This window comes from Scleropages formosus, chromosome 21 (assembly GCF_900964775.1).
Source record: "Scleropages formosus chromosome 21, fSclFor1.1, whole genome shotgun sequence".
In the NCBI taxonomy this organism is placed as follows: Eukaryota; Metazoa; Chordata; class Actinopteri; order Osteoglossiformes; family Osteoglossidae; genus Scleropages; species Scleropages formosus.
In genome coordinates this window covers 22,781,925-22,801,132 of record NC_041826.1, presented here as the reverse complement: position 1 = coordinate 22,801,132, position 19,208 = coordinate 22,781,925, and the positions used below count along the sequence as shown (strand labels likewise).

At 43.6% G+C, this 19,208-nt stretch overlaps 1 protein-coding gene across 1 annotated transcript in view; it reads right to left on the bottom strand.

Moving 5' to 3' along the window:
- The window catches only part of LOC108920977 (signal-induced proliferation-associated 1-like protein 1), a 60,042-nt gene that overhangs the window by 8,720 nt on the left and 32,114 nt on the right, over positions 1–19,208 (bottom strand). The window contains exons 2-11 of the mRNA XM_018730141.1: positions 11,329–12,962; positions 9,753–9,883; positions 9,404–9,592; positions 8,375–8,549; positions 7,178–7,281; positions 6,589–6,746; positions 3,414–3,993; positions 913–1,187; positions 271–555; positions 26–178 (exon numbers count right to left, since the gene is read on the bottom strand). Coding sequence (XP_018585657.1) covers positions 26–178; positions 271–555; positions 913–1,187; positions 3,414–3,993; positions 6,589–6,746; positions 7,178–7,281; positions 8,375–8,549; positions 9,404–9,592; positions 9,753–9,883; positions 11,329–12,787 — 3,509 coding nt within the window. The 5' untranslated portion in view covers positions 12,788–12,962. The remainder of the gene's footprint in view (positions 1–25; positions 179–270; positions 556–912; positions 1,188–3,413; positions 3,994–6,588; positions 6,747–7,177; positions 7,282–8,374; positions 8,550–9,403; positions 9,593–9,752; positions 9,884–11,328; positions 12,963–19,208) is intronic.

Here is a 19,208-nt window from a genome sequence, read left to right as displayed (position 1 = left end):
ACTGTCATCCTGCCAGAGATCTTACCCTTCTGGCATTGACTTCTGGCGACGATGGGAAGAACTCGCAGAGCTTGTATCGGTGGAGAAGGAAAGGCTGCTGGGGGACAGCCGGTTGTGTGACGATCGGCTTGTGATCATGGAAGGAGAAAGCGCATAGGTATCAGATCCTGCAGGCATCCTTTAACGAAGGAAGAAGCCATAATAAGTAGGCAGCAGAAGAGAAGCAAAACTAAAGACCTTCAGATCCTCTGCTTTGGCTCTGATTTTTACCTTTTACCCTCAAATGGCCGTCCATCACTAGACACACTGCGGGGAATGGCAGCTACCCTCTCGGGCCTCTCAGCAGACAGTGCTTTGCCCATGCTGCTCCCCAGGCTTACAGTCCTGCTCGGAGTTCCCCCATGACTTTGTGGTGAGGCTGTGAGGGACTGCTGAGGACTGGTAGTTGTGCGTTGCCACTTATTATTGCTGCGGAAGGGGAACTTGGATTCATGAGGGATACCCTCTATACTGCCCTTTTGCTCCCCCGCAGTGCGGGCAACTTCGGTGCACCCCCTGCAGTTGGCGAACATATTCAGAGATCACTATTTATGCAAGGAGTCCCATGCAAAACATGCCACGACAGTGTCAGTGAATAAACAGAGAAGTTTACAGAAATTACAAGTCATGGATATGTCCAGTACTCTGTGTTGCCCTGGCAAAAAGAGAAAAATAAACTGAATTCTATAAAAATGCTTGAATTGGTCACGGATGACCATATCAGCATTTTGGAGCATCTTTATAAAGAACTAGAGAGAACTGTGAAGAATTATCATTTATTGTTCCCTAGGTCAATGACTACAAACAAAATTCAGAGCTCATCTGCATGTGAGACAGATCACATGGGTGCCTACAACAAATCAGCCTTTTTACCTGCGTGGTGTGCCGTCCTCATATGGGGGGATGACCACAACTTTGACCGTCACCGATGTGCGCAGCAGATCAATCATCTGCTCGTGGGAGAGTGAAGCCACTGACACATTGCATATCTCTACCAGGCGACTGCCCTGGCGAAGACCCGCCTGCCAGGCATAGCCATAGGGTTCCACCTCAGCCACAATGCCCTCATAGTTGATATGGAAACCCAGCTGGCCCAAGCCATTCCTGTGTAGCGTCAAATCCATGGTTGCACAGCCCTTTGTCAGTAACTGGGAAACAGGAGCACACAATGAGTCAGAAAGAAATTAATTCTCCGCAGATCACAAAAAATGCAAGTGAACTGGAACATGTTGTGGCTGAAGTGTATGCTCACGAGCCATTCATCTGTAAACATACGGTTCCAGCTCATCTAAAACGTTTTGACTTGCATTGTACATCTTATTCTTCCCTTTCTTGCAGCAGCGTGGTCATGTACTGCTATCCTCTGCTGTTGATGGTTCTACTTGTCGAATACTGTGGGCGACCATGAGTCTCCTGAACAGGTTCGGTGAGCCCCATCATAGATTTGACAATTCTTTGGTACAGTACTGGGGGATGTGACATCTTCGATCATTTGGTATTTTCAAGACAGTGGTGGAAAATACTATTTTACAGACTGCTCCACTATTTCCAGTAAGTACTCAACTGGGTTGAGATCCAGTGACTTGGACAAAGGCATCAGCTACATAAGTCAGATGAAATAAATGAAAAACAATGAAGTTTTGAAGCATATTAAATATGGTGAGAATATAAATTTGTGGCAGTAACTAGAAGCTACAATGTCACTGAACTCTCATTGCCTTCTTATTTTATAACACACTACAACATACCAAAATGTCTCTCCAGGAACCGAGCTTTACTGAGTAACATATGAATAGCTGGTAGCTAAGCTCTGTCTTCTCATGTGTTACACAAGACTAGAACTGGTCATTGGGATGGACTTATCTTGGTTTTAAGCATGATTTAATAAATACCATACATTAATGGTTTTGTATTAAATTGCTTGACCCTTACTAGATACCTACCGGATAGAATGTCCTTATTTTTCAAAGGATCCTCCAAAGGTTACAGCATTTAATTCCTGGTGTTTATATACACCCTGAGTGGTTGCATAGTGTTTGCTGTCTTAAGCGTTGCTGAGTATTAAATACTCACTAGGGCGTGTCTGCTTGGGTGACCGATCACCATTTACAACAAAGTCAAGATCTTCCACCTCCCAGCTGGTCCTGGTCAGGAATGTTCTGTCAAACTGGATGACTTGCTCATTTCAACTGCTTCGTCGGTTGAGAGACTTGGAGTAATGATTAAATCAAATCTCTGCTTCACCCAACACACTGATGCCATAACTGGGTTCTGCAGATCCAAACTGTATAACATGAGCATTTCTCTACACAGTTTCTGGTCAAGGCCATAGTGATGCTCCACCAGGACAACTGCAACTCTCTCCTGTCTGCCCTCCTGGCCTGTACAACCAAACCTATCAAGCCAAAGCATTCCTGTGTATCCCCCTCCTTGTCTCTCACCATTGGTTGCTTATAGCTGCCCATTTCAAGTTTAAGACTCTGATAATGACGTACAAGACTATCAATGGATCTGCCACCCAATACTCACAGGACCTAATCACTTACTACAACCCGGCCAGACTGCTAAGCTCCTCCACTTCTGGCCAACTGGTAGTCCCTATCTGGACTTTATCTTTTTGGACACTAGAGGTCTAAAACCAAAAGCCGAAAAGTCCTTGAATTTCAGATCGGGCTCAAATGTGATCCGATGACTTCGTCCTTTCTCTTAGAATTTCTGAATTCCTCCCAACATTCATGAAGGATCTCAAAACACATCTATTTCAGTCTCACTTCTTTCCCAGTCTCCTGTCTACTGCAAAAAATCTGTTTTAAAAAATGTACTCTTTGCAAATTCTATACACAGGTACCTGGGCAACATAGGCTGGTTTAAACAGCGGGATTGGACAAGCTGTCTGTACTTTGAGAAGTGTGTGTCTGTATCGATATCCCTCAACCTGTTGGTGTGATGTACTTTTGTTTTCTCTGGGCTGCTTATCGCTTTGGAGAAAATAATCTGCTAAATGAATAAATTTAAATGTAAATCGAAGGCTCATAGGTTCTTGATTTTGGCTCCAACATGGTTGACTGAATTCCTTCTCTCAGAATTGCTGAATCCCTTCCAGAATTCAGAAAGGATCTAGAACAGCTTGTCTGTTGGACCCGGTTCTTAGAAATGTACTTCATATCTACCACGATCATCTTCCCATTTGATTTCTGCAGGCAGTTACATGAGATATGTGTGGCAGAAAAAAATGGCGGTATCAGACAAACCACGCTTTGATAGCTAATTTTATATTAACTGGTTATTGCTTCGGAAAAAAAGACATCTCTTGAATGAATAAGAGTAATTGTATATTATACAATAATATAATAAGGTAACAATTTTTTGCTTACCTCCAGGCGTAAGATAATCTCACGAAAGTCTTCTGTGCTGTTGTTGATAGAGTGCAGAACAATGCTCTCCCCACGCTCATAAAAAATTTTCATGAAGATGGGGCTGCCAAGTGTCCAGCCAATGACATCTTTCACTTGACAATTGAACACCACTAATTTAGCATTCATATCCAGGAGGACAAGAAACTCATTTGAGATGGCAAGCAGACAGTCCAGCTGGCTCCCTGTAGCCTGATCCTCTGCATGCACAGGCCAGGAAATGGCACCTATGCTCCTGAGTTCTGCCCCAGCATAGGGTCGGCTCTTCTCTTTGCGTTTGTGGGCCAGAGAGATGAAGGGAAACTTGCCCGAGGAGTCGATAGGTGTGCTGGTTACATGGCGCTCAGCCAGGTCTCGCAGGTACTCCTGCCGCGTGCGCATCGCCATGGCTCGGAATTTTTCTGACTTGTGGGCAGCGTTCTCGGCATTAATGACCTTAGTCAGCAGAAAGTCCCGGAAAACGGCTGATTTTGGAAAGGTTGTGTCCTTTGGTATCGTGGGTCCAAAAGGGGGTACGTCTTTAGAGCGTGCGACTGCAACACTACAAAGAGAGACAAAAGTATGAATATTCTCGTGTTCAGCGTACATCCTGAAACACTGTCTGGCGGTACTACGGGAATCCTATCCTAGGGTGATTCTAGAATCTTATAATGGTGAGATTTGAAACATTTTATTCCACCATACCACTTTAATCACATTAATTTTATTTCTTATATGCGCATACAGGAGACAGAAGGATATATAACTAGTTGCAAGGATGAGGCTCTGCTCACTGATGTCTTTGTTATAACTTATTACAAATCGCCTGGTGCCACAGAGACCCTCAAAGGGAAAATTAGCTTGTAAATGGATGGATGGATGGATGGATGGATGGATGGATGGATGGATGGATGGATGGATCATCCATGACCACACTTTATACTGTCCATGCTTTACAGGTTTAGTAGCTAGTATAGTTGTTACTATATGTATAGCTGACTTCTTATCGATAGGCTTTCTTTATATCTGTTATAATTTGATACAATGTTACTACTATGTCTCTTTTGATCCTTTGTTCAGCGCTCTGTGTCACTGCGAGAAAAGCGCTCGATGAAAATTAATCGAATTTCATCGCATGTTCGAATTTCATTGTATGTTCGTATTACAATGCGTAGGATTTTATATTGGTTTGTCATTTTCCAGTAATCCACACATGCACAGAATCTGCAGAGCAATGAAGTTCACAAACATGGCAGGTTCAGTGAAAAAGAAACTAGCTTGAGAGTTTTCACATATGGGTAGGTTGTCATATAGATATTCCCTACAAATTGCGTGCAATACAGACACGAAAACTGCTTATTATCACAGACAGAGTTGGCCTGCAAGGAATATTTGAGAGCTGAGTCTTTCGATTCAATTTAGCCTTTCAAAATCAGTTTGCAGTAGTGAATTCTCCTCTTACATAGGCATATGTGGGCAGGTTTTAGGAAGCTTATTACAAACCAGGCTTAAAGCACCCACTTCTGTAAAGGGAAAGTTGTTATATTAAGAACACTTCACAGATGTTATTTAAATTAATTTAATCCCTTCAAAGCCATCTAAAATGTATGTTTTCAAAAAGAACAAGCTGATTTGGGTAGGTTTCGCTCTAAATTAATCACTTATTTTGATTTAAAAAAAGGTTTTACTAAGGAAATTGTACAGTTGGACAGGGGGGTTGGTTTACTAAGTGGTAATGGTGAGGACTTGGCTACCAGGCTTCAAAGTTCTAGGATTTTTAGGGTTGTAAAATGTTCAGTTGTAAGGTTTTCTTTTATTATTTTTTCATTTTTCACTGTTAATTTGTTGGGGGTGTGGTGACACAGTGGGTTGGACCAGGTCCTACTCTCTAGTGGGTCTGGGGTTCAAGTCCCACTTGGGGTGCCTTGTGATGGACTGATGTCCCGTCCTGGGTGTGTCCCCTCCAGCCTTATGCCTTGTGTTGCTGGGTTAGGCTCCAGCTCCTCGCAACCCCGTATGGGACCAGCGGTTCTGTGTGTGTGTGTGTGTGTTAATTTGTTTTATATTTTATGTTTGTCCAACAGAACCAGTTATTAGCCATTCCAGTTTGAAGTAAAACAGGTATCATAGTGAACATTTTATTTGCACAAGGTGAAATAATAATGTACACTACTAAAAAAGAGTGGTAGAAATATCAGTCCCAGCAAATATTATCTGATGAAAAGTCAAAAGGATTTTTTCTCGCAGGATCTTAGAATGTTCTATTACATCATGAAATAGCTGATAAAATTTGACTTTCCTTCAACTTTCAAGGCATTTGTTTCAGTTTTCAAACATCACGTTCACCCACAACAGCTGTTCTGCTCATTTTAATGAGATTTAGTGGTATTCTAGCCCAAATGAGAGTCACTTCTGGGGCTCAGGAACACATAAGATCTTCTACAATTTGATGATAACTACATTTATTCATTTAGCTGATGCTTTTCTCCAAAGCATCTTATAATGTTAAGGTTACATTCATCAGAAGCTTACAGTTATTTACCCATTTATACAGTGGGGTAATTTTACTGGAGCAATTTAGGATAAGTATGTTGCTCAAGGGTATTACAGCTGGAGGTAGGAATTAAATCTGTGACCTTTAGCTCCAAAGGCAGCAGCTCTAACTATCACACTACCAGCTGTCCCGTACTAGGTCTTTAAGTTATGAGACTTAATATTACAACGGGTTCCTTGGATATATATTACCTTTGTAAGCAAAGGAAGACAATTTTTTAATATTTTCATAGGTCAGAATATTTATGGTAATTAGGTGAGTGATATGGTAATGAGGTAATGATGGATTTTGTACATATACTAAAAAATCATCTCAAAGGTTACTTATTTTATGGGTTTTTTCATAATTATTATAGTTTGAAAAATTCCTTTGTGTCTATATATGGAAAAAAACTGAAAAAGGATGGGGGAGAGTAGACACTCGTGACTAGTACCTCTACAGAACGTGAATGATGTTTAAATGATATTATGAGAGATTACCAAGACATACAATGAATTTTATGACGGATTCATAAAAGCCAGGCTTTACCAATGCTGTAAACATTGACTCCAAAGTGTGAGACAGGCGCACTTTCTAACTCCAGCTCTGTATCAGGTTCCTCACCTGTAGCAGGTGCTGTCGGAGCACGGGCTGTGTGCACGCACAATAACAAAAACATGTTGGAAATGGGAACGGATGTTTTTGGGGGTGAAGGGCTGGGCGCCAGGCTCCTGGAACACGATGGTCACAATGTCATTCCCAATGTGCCGTTTCCGCAGGAGCTACAAATGACAAAAAAGCAGCGAACAGCAAGTTACTGCTGAACTTAGACCAAATCAGTGCAAAACATTGTTAGGATTTTTCAGTCGTGGCATTTAATTAATATAATTTCTGTGAAGGCTTTACCTGACACCTTTTTTTCCCCCCTCCAAAGCAACTTATAGTGTTGAGGTTACAATTGTTGACCCATTCATACAGCTGGGCAATTTTGCTAGAGCAATTAAGGGTAAGTACCTTGCTTAAGGGTACTGTAGCCAGAGGTGAAACTCAAACCTACAACCTTTGGGTCCTAAGGTAATAGTACTAACCACTACACTACCAGCTGTCTCATAAAAATTTGCCTAGCATTTAAATACTATCAGCTTATCCAGCTAGACAAAATCATTGCTACAAAACCTGTAACAGGTGAAAAACAATGCTTTTCGAGCTTTACCTGTTGTTTGTTGTTGGGTGTGTAGGGCAGCATGGTGGATACATGGAACATGATCTCATAGTCCTTGTAGGTGGTGTAGAGAGAATGGGTGCCAGTGGAATCAGCTGGAAAAATATTCACAGCAGTGCATTTCAGGGTGAGGATCCCTTTTACAGAATCTTCCAGTTTAGACCTACAGTTTATTGAAGTTTGTTAAAACATAATTCTGGCAGAGAAGTACTAGAACGAGACACATGTCACTCACAAGAACAGCTATAAATGCCCACAAACCTCAACGCTTCTGGTGCGTCATGCAGCCCACCGCCTCCCCATTTCCACCTCTCCCCTCCCATTTGGGTGGAGGGGCTCAAGAACCTCCTTCGACAGCAGGTACAAGCCCTCCAGCGGACTCTAAGCCCCAGGTGGAAGGTATACCATGTTCTCGAGAGGCACACCCAAGGTCTAATACTTCAAACTCCTGAATCACTACATACATAAAGTAAATGTAGGACAGCACTCGCAGCTGTGACCGTTTTTATTACCCTATGAAATTTAATTATGTGAAATTGAAATACAAACACATTTCAGACTTAGGCCTTCGTCAGTGAGGGTAAACGTTAATGAAATGTATATTACCTGTTTATTTATATAATGTCATGTGACTCAATTTCGTGTAACAGAAAAAAAAAAAAAAAACATTGGACAGAGAACGATATGAATTATGGCACGTTATCGGATTAGACTGTAACTGATTGCTGATCCCAAGAGGCAGAAGTTCTCAATGACTTCTACGTTTTTACCATGAGCACTAAAGTTTGCCGCGGCTCCAGTTCTCTTGAATTTTTTGTTTTCTTCAGATTTAATTTTAATGCCCCAACCCCCATTCTTTCTAACGTGACTTTTTTTTAGATGTTTTTAAGGTTTTCTTCATCCTGTGCTGTTTTCGTGATGTTGAGATTGTTGTCGTTGTCAGGGAATAACAACAGACTGTAATAATATCATGATAAAAATTGAGTAAAACTACCGTGGGACTGCTATCAGACTAAAAAATCGTTTTAGGAAAATTCGAGTTTTGAACTTCTCACAATTCGAGAATGCAAACATATGATGATTGCATGAGTGTTGTCAAACACACTTCGGAGTCTGAATTAACTCCACAGCATTTGCAGCTATTCTCTTCATGCTGCAGACCTCCCCAGTTCGAACCAAAGCACTTACTTTGTGTGTCAAGTTGAGCGCGGTACTTGGTGAAACCCTTGAGGCGCACACGTTCTCCCAACAACTGAAGGAATTCTTCCAGGGCCGGGCCTGCAGCCTCATTGTTATACATCTCCTCCTCGTTGCCCTGGCCTGCCTGGCAGTACATGACTCCCACCTTGAGCTGGAAGCTGAGCTGTAGCCGGGAAGAAGGTTGTTTAATTAGTTACAAATAGCGTAATACCATCTCTGTTCTGTACCCTTCGACCATGGCCAAGGATGGGTACATAATAAGTGGAAAGCATCAGTCAGAAACTTCTTTACGACATGTACTTGAGCTATGGGAGGGAAGAAAGAAGGACGTTTACTAGATAGAATGTGTTAGTCAGCAGCAGCTCTTAGGTGTACACTTGGGAAAAACAACACTCACGATTTTTCGACACTTACGATTGTGCCATAGAGATACACATTCAGTAGAAACCATACTTCGATTTTTGAATTTAGATTTTTTCCCGGGCAAGCGATATGCGGTACTCAACTCTCTCGTGATGCTGGGTAGCAGCAGTGATTCGCATCTCCCAGTCTGCCACGCAGTCACCAGTGTATAAACCGATACTCTACAGTGTTCTGTGTGGCCAGTGTTTTTTTTTGGATACCCCCCATATCTAGTCTGTGTGTTGTGCAGCCATCATGTCTATGAAACACCCATCTGTGTCTCCTGCTACTGGTGAGAAGAAGAAGAGGAAGGCAATTATTCTTGAGGAGAAACTCAAAATAAATTGGCCAGCATGAAGGTGGTAAGCCCGTAATGGCCATCACACGTGAATTTGGAGTTTCACAATCAACAATCTTGACCATTTTAAAGGAAAAGAAGCGATGATGTTCAGTAGGTTAGGTCTATTAAATGTATTTTCGTCTTAGGAAAATACGACTTACGGTTTATCGGAACGTAACCCCATCATAAGTTGGGGACCGTCTGTATACCCAAACACATTTGGGAAAGAACATCATTTAAGAGACCATGGAAGGATGAGTGCATAGCTGACATACCCCTTGCTCATCCAGTTTCATCAGTTGCTCTGTGACCTTAGGCGTGTTGAGAGCCAGTCGCAGGCAGTGAGTGTTCAGCTCAGGTAGGAGGTATTCCAAAACCTCTTTGAGGGGCAGCCCACGTGGCATACCATGCTTGGCCGTAGCTGGTATGGCATCTTCAAGGATTGAACCCCGTAGTGTAGTTAGCTGGAGAGGGACAGAGGCACTTGGTTGTAGGGATCTATTGAATCCTAGCTGGGGATACAAGAAGTCTTCATGGAAGTACTCGGCTTAATCATGTGTTTGATAGTGGAATTCCGGGCACCTGTTGCCGGTACTTCAAATTAATAAAGAGCGGTGAAGTTACCTCGCTAGTGCGGAAAATGACCCTGTAATTGTACTGTGGGCCATGATCCTTGTGGTCTTCTAGTCTTTCCCTTCGCAGACTGATGGCCACAGGCCCCAGTGTGTCATCTACTCCAAAGTAATTCCAGTGCTCTAAGAAATAAATAGAGAAAGAAAAAAATACAAATGAAAAGTAACACAGAAAAGCCTAATGAATAAATATGGTTACACGGTAGTCTCTCTCAAACTGAAATAAAGGACCATGATGTATATATCACTCACTTTTTGTTAAAAATGTTTTGTCTCAAAGCCTGTATTTGAGTTATTATTTTATGATTAGCAGCAACATTTTGTATTGTTTATGCTTGTCTCTTCTTCTTAATGGCATGTCGGTTTCTGTATCCTATTTGTTTTTTGTGTTATTTTTATTCAACATCATTTTATTAAACACATCATTTGTTATGCCGAAACGTTTCAGTAATATGAAGAATAAGATATTGCTCATACACATGAGTTTCTGATTGCTGGAGAGCAAAAACGAAACACATTTCTGCATCCAGCCATTAGTTGGCAGCAAAACACACTAAGACAGAGTAGAATCATAGTACAGGTCATTACAGCGTTTAAAGGATGAGTCTGGTGATCCTGAGTGATAGAGATGAAATGTTGTGTATGTTTATGGAATGAATCAGAATTTTAATGTAGTTTAATCATTCATTATAATGCAGTCTTAAGCGAATTAAAAAAGAATAAAAATGTTACACTACAATATATTGTGTCAATTCAAGGGTTGTTATCATGCCATATGGTTACATAATACGGCAGAGCTCTGCAACTAGTCTACTGAACCTCTGAACAAACGGTGCTGAATACCAGACTAATGGATGGAAGTGTAATGAAGTATTTTTTATTTATTATAGATTTGTCTGGGATTTTATGCAGAAACAAACTGTCACCCCCCCGGCCGCGCAACAGGAAACACCTACTTCGAATTAGCAAGCACAAGCTTAAAAAGGGGCTGCGGAACACAGCCCGATGCGGAACCTTGTTCAGCCTTATCGATCACTTGCGCTCCTGGTCTTGCTCCTCGTTCCTCGTCCTGCTCCTCGATCCTCGTTCCTCGCCCTGCTCCTCGCTCCTCATCCTGCTCCTCGTCTCCGACTCACTGGTTTGCCTGATCACTCGCCTGTTTCTTGGATTACGGTTCTTGGATTTGCCCCTTTGGATTCTACTTGTACATCGGTGACCCTTTGCCTGTTCCCTGACAACGTCTACTGAACCGCCCCTTGATCAAGCTTCCTGTGCCCCGCACTTGGGTCCGACACAACCGCGCCAGGGGAATAGCATAACACAAACCTATTAAAAGTGGATGGGTGTACAGTATGTATTATGCAACATTTATCGACTGCAGTATGATGATAGCAATGTTGAAGGTAAAAACAAATCAAGTTATAAGCAGACTGTTGCTCCCAGTTGTGTTCGTAAGTTGAGGACCTACTATACGTGCTTTTATATGAAAACATCTGCATTTCATTTCCGGCTGTATTTGAATCTGTCCCATTCAATCTGTATCCATCCTTTCACAAAATACAACTCACCTCTTAAGTAAAAGTACTTCCTGTAGTAACACGAACCCAGGTCCACATGCTCCAAGAAGTAACGTTTGCTCAGATCATTGTGTATGCCCTGACTGTCCTTTGGTACCTCCAAGATGGCCACTGCGGAATTGGGATAGCGCATGCTAAGGGAGGCTTCAAATAAGCTATCCTCCCCTCCTGTGGATCCTCCGCTGCCAATGCTGCCCAGCTTCGATAAGTTAATGTCTTTCTCGCCCTCACCCCCAATCTCATTACGAAAGCACGGGCAGCTGAGCACGAGCTCATTACTCTTGTCGTCACCAGGGTCCAAGGTTGGGCTGTCCTTCGTGCTGAGTTCCTCCTGGCTGCCACAGGGTGAGCTGTATGCCCCAGTCTGGGAGGACGAGAGGGAAGAGGGAGCAGAGGCAGAGGCAGCTGCGGCAGCTGAGGCACCCGTAGTGATGTTCTTGCGCCTGTTTGCCGACTGCCCGCTCTGAGCCGCCAAGTTCAGATCGAACAGGAGGCTCTGAATGTCGAAGTGTGCAAATCCTTTCTGGCAGGTCCATGGCTTGGGAGGCGGGCCCCCATCTTCAGAACGTCCATCCTCCGCATCAGACCCCGCTCGGGAATCACAACCACCCTCCCCTCGTGTGCTGCGTAGCTTTCTAAATATTGATTCGCCCCCCGTTTCGGACTTTGATCGCTTCTTGAGGGGTTTTTCCCGGTCCTTCAAACGACTCGCAGGACTACTGCGATGAATCCCAATAGGTCCTTCGCTGAGATCCAGTCCTGCTAGTTTGGGGGCAACAGTGAGCAGGTCCCCGATTTTCTCCGATAAAGGACTGCGCCGACTGGACAGGTCACCGTGGTAACCTTTCACCATGTCGAAGAAGCTCTCTCCAGAACTGCCGTGCTTGTCAATGGAAGAAGTGCTGCCGTACTCCCTGTGCATGGGAGCCCACCCTGAAAAGGACCAACCCTCAGCTCCATCCCCATCCAGCTCACTAATAGTGATATCGCTGTTGCTTCTCTGACGAATGCGGCGCATTCCTTTGCGAGGGGAGCCAGGGTAGCCATCAGGAGACAGAAAGCGGTTGTCCTTACCCCGGCTGGCATTCTGCATCTTGCTCTTGAGCGTGTTGTGAATGTTGCGCAGCACGGAGGAGTCCTGGGGGCTGACCAGGTGGCCTAGCTTTGCAGGAACGTTACTCTGCGCCCCCCCAACCGTGCTGGGCGAGTCAGTTTCCACGGTAATGTGCCACAGTCCTCCTCCTTCCTTGCGGGGAGGCCAGTCGGCCACTCTAGCTCTCACGCCCATTTTCGGAACACCGGTCGTGCAACCTGACAGGTGAGCACTCTCGCTGCGGGGGGGTGGTGCCCCTCCATTAGGCAGGCGGAGACGGCGGGTGTAAAACTCATCGGTGGCAGGGACAGACCCCCCGACAGAGCGCTCTGTATGAGAACGCTTCAGACTAGTCATGGTCTCGAGTTGTTGGGATGATCAGCAGAGAAGCACAGCCAACTCTTAGGCTAATTGCTGCTCGGGCTGAAAAGTGCACCGCAGCACCATCAGGTTGACATATGACGCTGGTCTGCCGCAAGAACCAGGCTGCGCCACCTCTGAGACGGTTCAGCGCTCCACAGGCTTTCAGCACCTAAAGGAAATTCGAGGAAAAGAAGAAAGAGATTTGAAGGCTTTCTTTGAGGAGACAGTAATTTAACCATTGCATTATACTGTACATGTAGTATGTGTGTGGGTGTGTGTGCGGTTAGGGGGTGTGGTGGAGCAGCGGGTTGGACCGGGTCCTGCTCTCCGGTGGGTCTGGGGTTCAAGTCCCGCTTGGGGTGCCTTGCGACGGACTGGCGTCCCGCCCTAGGTGTGTCCCCTCCCCCTCCAGCCTTACGCCTTGTGTTGCCGGGTTAGGCTCCGGCTCCCTGCGACCCCCTACGGGACAAGCGGTTCAGACTGTGTGTGTAAAAAACACCCTTGAAGGTTTTACCAAATATTTGAGCTATATAATTATTTCTTTTACTAGTGGCCCTTTTTTACTGTTAATTATTTAGCTAGTATATATCAACATGTACATGCGCTTTGCTGCAAAAGAATCGGGTTGAGGATCAACAAATTGCGCATGTAGTATTTTGTAGAAAGTGCATTTTAGTTTAGTTTTTTGGGGGGTTTTTCAGTGCTGTTGTCCTTTGGCCAGTTGTCAAGGTGACTTTCTAGAAGGGAGCATCACACAAAGCTTCAGTGTTCACTCACTGAGCTACTTGAGTTCTTCGACTGAGAGCTCGGAAAAGAGTCTACTCATACCTGCTGCACATTTCACGCAGATTTGGTTTCTCTGGTTTGTACGCTTGTTACTGGAGAACATCGACCCAACAGGGCAACATAGTTCGCTAATTATGGGCTGTAACCACTGCAAGCAAGCCAGAGCCTCCGCAGCAGAAAGGTCGAGCATTTCAAGAGTTTACAGTCGCCAATTATTTTAAGACTATGAGACTTGAGCAATATGCAGGAAAACTGTCAGATGGATGGAGCCAAGAGCACTCAGTCGTTCCTTCCAACTAGAAATGTTAGTTGGATTTAATTATTAGCAGCATTTACAAGTGTTTGTACAAGTGAAGAGTCTGCATAGCCAGTCGCATATCTGAACCATCAGGTTAGAGAACTAATTGAGAAAAGGGACGAGTTTGATGGCTGAGCAAGGGAAGATTCAGATGCCACAGTCTTTTCATTAAGGTATACATCGTTTTGGAAAAAAGTGTCTGCTAAATGAATCAAAGTAGATTTAAATGTAATGCATCGCGTTAACTGAAGTGACGAGCGATTCCCTGAAGATTAAACAGGCCAAATGCTGGAATCATAATGTTGTGCCGTTTTACCTACTTTAAACATTAACGAAACTATTCAGATAACTTTAATTTGCCTACGAACTACAGATATCCCTCTATTTACGTAAATTCGACTTCCGTAAATCCGGATTTACGCAAAAAAATTCCCAGCATACACATAATTTACAGACAGCGCTTTTATTTTACACAAAACATCTGAAATACGTTAAGCACGAGTCGGCGTAGCCAGACAAGGCAGAAAGCTCCATCTTCCCAGTTCCCGCGTGTTTTGAGTGTGAACACATTTCCTCTTGTTAGCGTAATGCTTTTTTCCCATATTTTTTACTCTTTTCATTATTCACAATGCCTGGTGGTGAACATGCACTTGAAGGAAAACAAGAACCGTCTTGCAAACCTCCAGCAATCGATTTGAAGACGAAGCTGAAAATAAAAAGGAAGTATGAAGGTGGACAAAGATGATCGTCTACAGCACGGGAAGCAGGTTTAGTTGTATCGAGTGTGAATACGATAGTGAAGGATGCCGCACGTATAAGGAGCACGTGAAAGGAAATTTAGCATGAAAACAACAGTAATAACAAAGAAACGTCAAGGTGCAATCACTGAAATGGAGAAATTATTAATGTCATTATATGGAATGGTGGGGGAGGAGGGGGAATCCGACGTACGTAACTTTTGAATTACGTAAGGGGTTGAAGAACGGTCTATTTGCGTAAGTCGAGGGGTGTCCGTACGCAAAATAAAACTTCCAAAAATTTGTTTTGATAAAAAAAAAGATTTTTTTTTAAAGTATCAGTGAAATGCGTTATTATTGAGGATTTGCTTTTACTGCAGGCCAGAACTAGAGTGATGCGGCACTTGTGAAGATGTCTCAAACACAGCGCAGATAGAAACGATAAATGTGCTGCATGTGTTGTATGCAAATCACGCTGTTCGAGAGGGCGCCCAACGAAAGTATTGTCTGTTATTACTGAGGAAAAGAACTGGTGCAAGTCCTCCATATCCTAGCAACGCTGATTAAACAGCAAGCATGTGGATACAGAAATAGCACTGAAAACACTGTAATTAAGACTGGTGGAGAAGCTGACAGGAAACGCACACCATGCAGCTACGGATTTTTTCCCACGAAATGGCTCACTACTGACTCATATATTCACCTTTGCATCGCTACCATCCCGTCGTTCCAAGACAAAAAAAAAGAAAGAAAAAAAAAACATTTAAGCTTCCACATTAACATTATGTATAGATAATGTGTAATGTTAATAATTATGCACTATTTGTAATGCAATCAATAATTATAATATGTATTATTAATAATATGTAATGTTAATAATATTATGTATAGAGTATCTAAGATAATTATCTATAGATAATGTATAGAAACATTCAGCTCTCGTATAATGGGGTCCAGTGCAACGGTTTATGAAAAAAATATTCCTATTTTCACACAGCGGTCCCACTAACTCAGTATAAAATTAAAATTGTATCATTCAAAATGTGACATTTTCCTTTATGTCCTCAGTGCCACCTTCACAAAATGCAACACACAGTACAGCCGCAGCGGGTGGTTCTCAAGAATACAACTCCTCTTCCCGGTTATTGGTTACGGTTACAAGGACACGGAAAAGCATTTCCTCGGCACGGCGGCTCACATTCTGCAATAAGATGAAGAGGATAAAGAGTTTGGTGATGATGGAGTAAAGACACTGCACCATGAGATCAACACCTGGCAGCTGAAGTGGTTCGATCATTTGGGGGGGGTGGGGGGGTGTCCCAGGCACATCCTGTACTCCCCTTCCCCCAGGCAGATCTAGGGTACAGAGGAGGGATTATATCCCCCAAAAGGCCTGGGAACACATGGGAACACCTGGTAACACCTGGAAATCCCCCAGAGGAAGCTGAAGGCTCTTGTGCCGAAAATGGAAATATGGTCTGCTTTACTTAGCCTGTTGCCACTGTGATCCTCAGCATGGAAAAATTTTCTTGCTCAAGCATACTGCAGCTGGAGGGGGGATTCGAACCTGTGACCTTTGGGTCCAAAGGCAGCAGCTCGAACTGATGACGAAATGAGTAAAGTGCAGTTGTGTTAACCGGCAGGATATTTTGATATATTGTATACAGAAACACGGAAGCTGTCATCATGATTTTGGAGAAATTCAAAAAGGACTTAAATGTCATTTTCAGTTCTGTCACCACAGGCTTTTTTTCATAACATCGTAGGACGCAAGAATGCAAACCGGTCGCATGCTAGGCCGTAGTCTCAGACGCCGAATCGCGGCAGGGCCATCGTCCATCAGCACCTACACCTTCATATTACAGTGATGTCCTCAGCTGTGGGATTTGATAGGGAATCAGCCATCAGCACCACTTCCACAGGATTTACAGTATGTTTGATCGCTACCTAGTTTTCTTCATCGATACTGGGCTCCTCTACAGCATTTGGGATCGCCTCCAGTTCATAAAGCAAATGTTTCGGTGAAGTCGTTTCAGTAAGTGTTGGTCGCGTGGACTCGGGGTAGTCATGGAAACACGGGAACATGATAAAAAAAATTGCCACTGCCAACAATGATCGTAGTAGCTGGCCATGTGGGTGGGTTAGAGGCAACGAGAGAAAGAATTTTAAAGAATATTAACTGTCTGGACAGGGGAGAGGTTCTGGGTTTGAGGCTTTATCTGAGAATCACGATGAGCAAAGCACGGCTGAGCTGATTTTAAGGTGTCATCCCACCGCAGTCCACGCTTATGCTTCCCTCCAGCTCACAAGAAGAATAAAAAGAACCTGCTTTGGGGGAACATGCCTTCCTTCAATCCACAACTGCATCCCTCCCTCTTCTCTACAGCAAAACTTCCATTGAATAATAAAACAAAAAAAACAATAATAGGAACAATGCACCTTTTCATTGGTCCACCATCAGGTGGCACTTTAACACCAACATTTTTGAACAAACGAGAACGTTAACACATCAGCATCCAAGACATGAACATGGAAACTCCTGGAACAATGTTACATGGTCACACTCGTCTGACTGTTAATTCTTATACAACATTTCACTCGGTTGCGACGGACTGGCGTCCCGTCCTGGGTGTGTCCCCTCCCCCTCCGGCCTTACGCCCTGTGTTGCCGGGTTAGGCTCCGGTTCCGCGACCCCGTATGGGATAAGCGGTTCAGAAAATGTGTGCGTGTGTGCATTTCACTCGGTGTTTCCTTCACATCTAGGTTCATATCCCAGTTATAAAACTATGCATATACTGTATATTGTCATTTTCTTAGCAGCTACACAAATGTGTTCTGGTTGCCCTTTAAACTAGAGAATGGTGCCTGTAAACAGTCAAGAAAATAATTGTGTGAAAGGGGGGTATGAATGGTACTTTGCCCTGAGAAATTAAGATGAGAAAACATGTTTCAGAATAAAATATTTGCTGCAGTGAGAAATTAATATTCAGCAATGTTATGTTGCATAATATCTGTAATAAGGCACATTTTCTTAGTTTGCACAGAAAACACAGAAGACGTGCGGGAATCCGGTTAAGGGCATTGCTGCTCAGAACCCCCTGGTCTGTATGAAAACAGAAGCAAAGATGGGAGAACGCACATGGGATTGCCAAAAATGTTCAGTTTCTGGTCACGTGATGGGTGCGTTTCAATCGCGTGCCTTCTTCAGCATTTCGGCAGGCCGGCGTATGCTCTCCCATCCATTAGCAGACACAAGTACATTGGCATTGTAATAGGGAAGAGCAGCGCCGTCAGAATAGCCCATGTCTTTAACTGCTATGCTGCCTTCTGCTCGGATCCCAAGACAGGGCTTGCAGGACAAGAAGATCCCCCAGTGTGCAAGAACTGTCTTACTTCAGCCTGTAGAGTCTGACCTACCAAAGCGTTCCCATGTATCCCCCTCCGTTTGCTTCCTATAGCTGCCCGGATCAAACCCAAGAGTCTGGTTACGAGAGACTATCACAAAGCCATCAACAGATCTGCTCCTCAGTGTCTATAAGACCTCATCACCCGCCAGGCCTCAGCCAGACTGACCTGCTCCTCCAGCCCTGCCTGCTTGGTGGTCCCACACGCAAGAGGTCAAAAATCAAAACCACAAAGGTTTTCGGTTCTGGGTCCAGTGTGGTGGAATGAGCTTCCCGTGTCACTCAGAACTGCTGAATCCCTCACAATATTCAAGAAGGAGCTCAAAACTCACCTTTTTTAGATTAGATTCACTTCTCCCCTGATCTCCTAAGTGCTTCACGCACGTGTACTACGTTACCTGATTAGTAATTTTAAAAGGTTTATATAGAGTTGTTCTTGTAACGTATACTGGTGTATACTGTGGTATGTGACAAATTGTCAGAAAGAAAATGTGGAGTTCATGCCATGTTCGATATTTAAAATGTTTATTTTCTATTAATATCCCACAAGGCATCATACATAAAAGGAGAGATAAGTATTGAATTAATTGAGCTGAAGGTTTAGCGCCCCATGCAAATCACAAATCACATTTACATAAAGGCTTTTGGTTTTATCCCAGATGGGCTTGCATGTGTCATTTTCTCTAAGCAGGAAGGTAGATTTTTCAGTGTAAGCCTATTTATGCTTCTGTGGAAAAGTCCAACCCACCCACACTCGCCTACACATTAACACAATGCTACATGTCAAATGAACACCTTTACAAGCTTTCTTCTGCTGATTGCGCTTTATCTTCTCCTCAATAAGTTTCTTGTGGACACCTCAAAAATGTATGAACCTTTTGTGTCACTAAAGGAATCCCTCATCACTAAATGTAACACAAGACCCGGAAAGACTGTGGAGCCACATGAATTGTCTTGTACTCTTACATTTAATTACTTAGCGGACTGTTTTCTCCAAAGCGACTTCCAATGAGCTCTATGTAGTGTTACCAGCCCACACACCTTATTCACCACGGTGATTTACACTGCTAGATACACTACTTACACTGGGTCACTCATCCATCCATCAGTGGAACACACACGCACTCTCTCTGTCGCTCACACACTGAACAGCATGTCTTTGGACTGTGGGAGGAAACCAGAGCACCCCA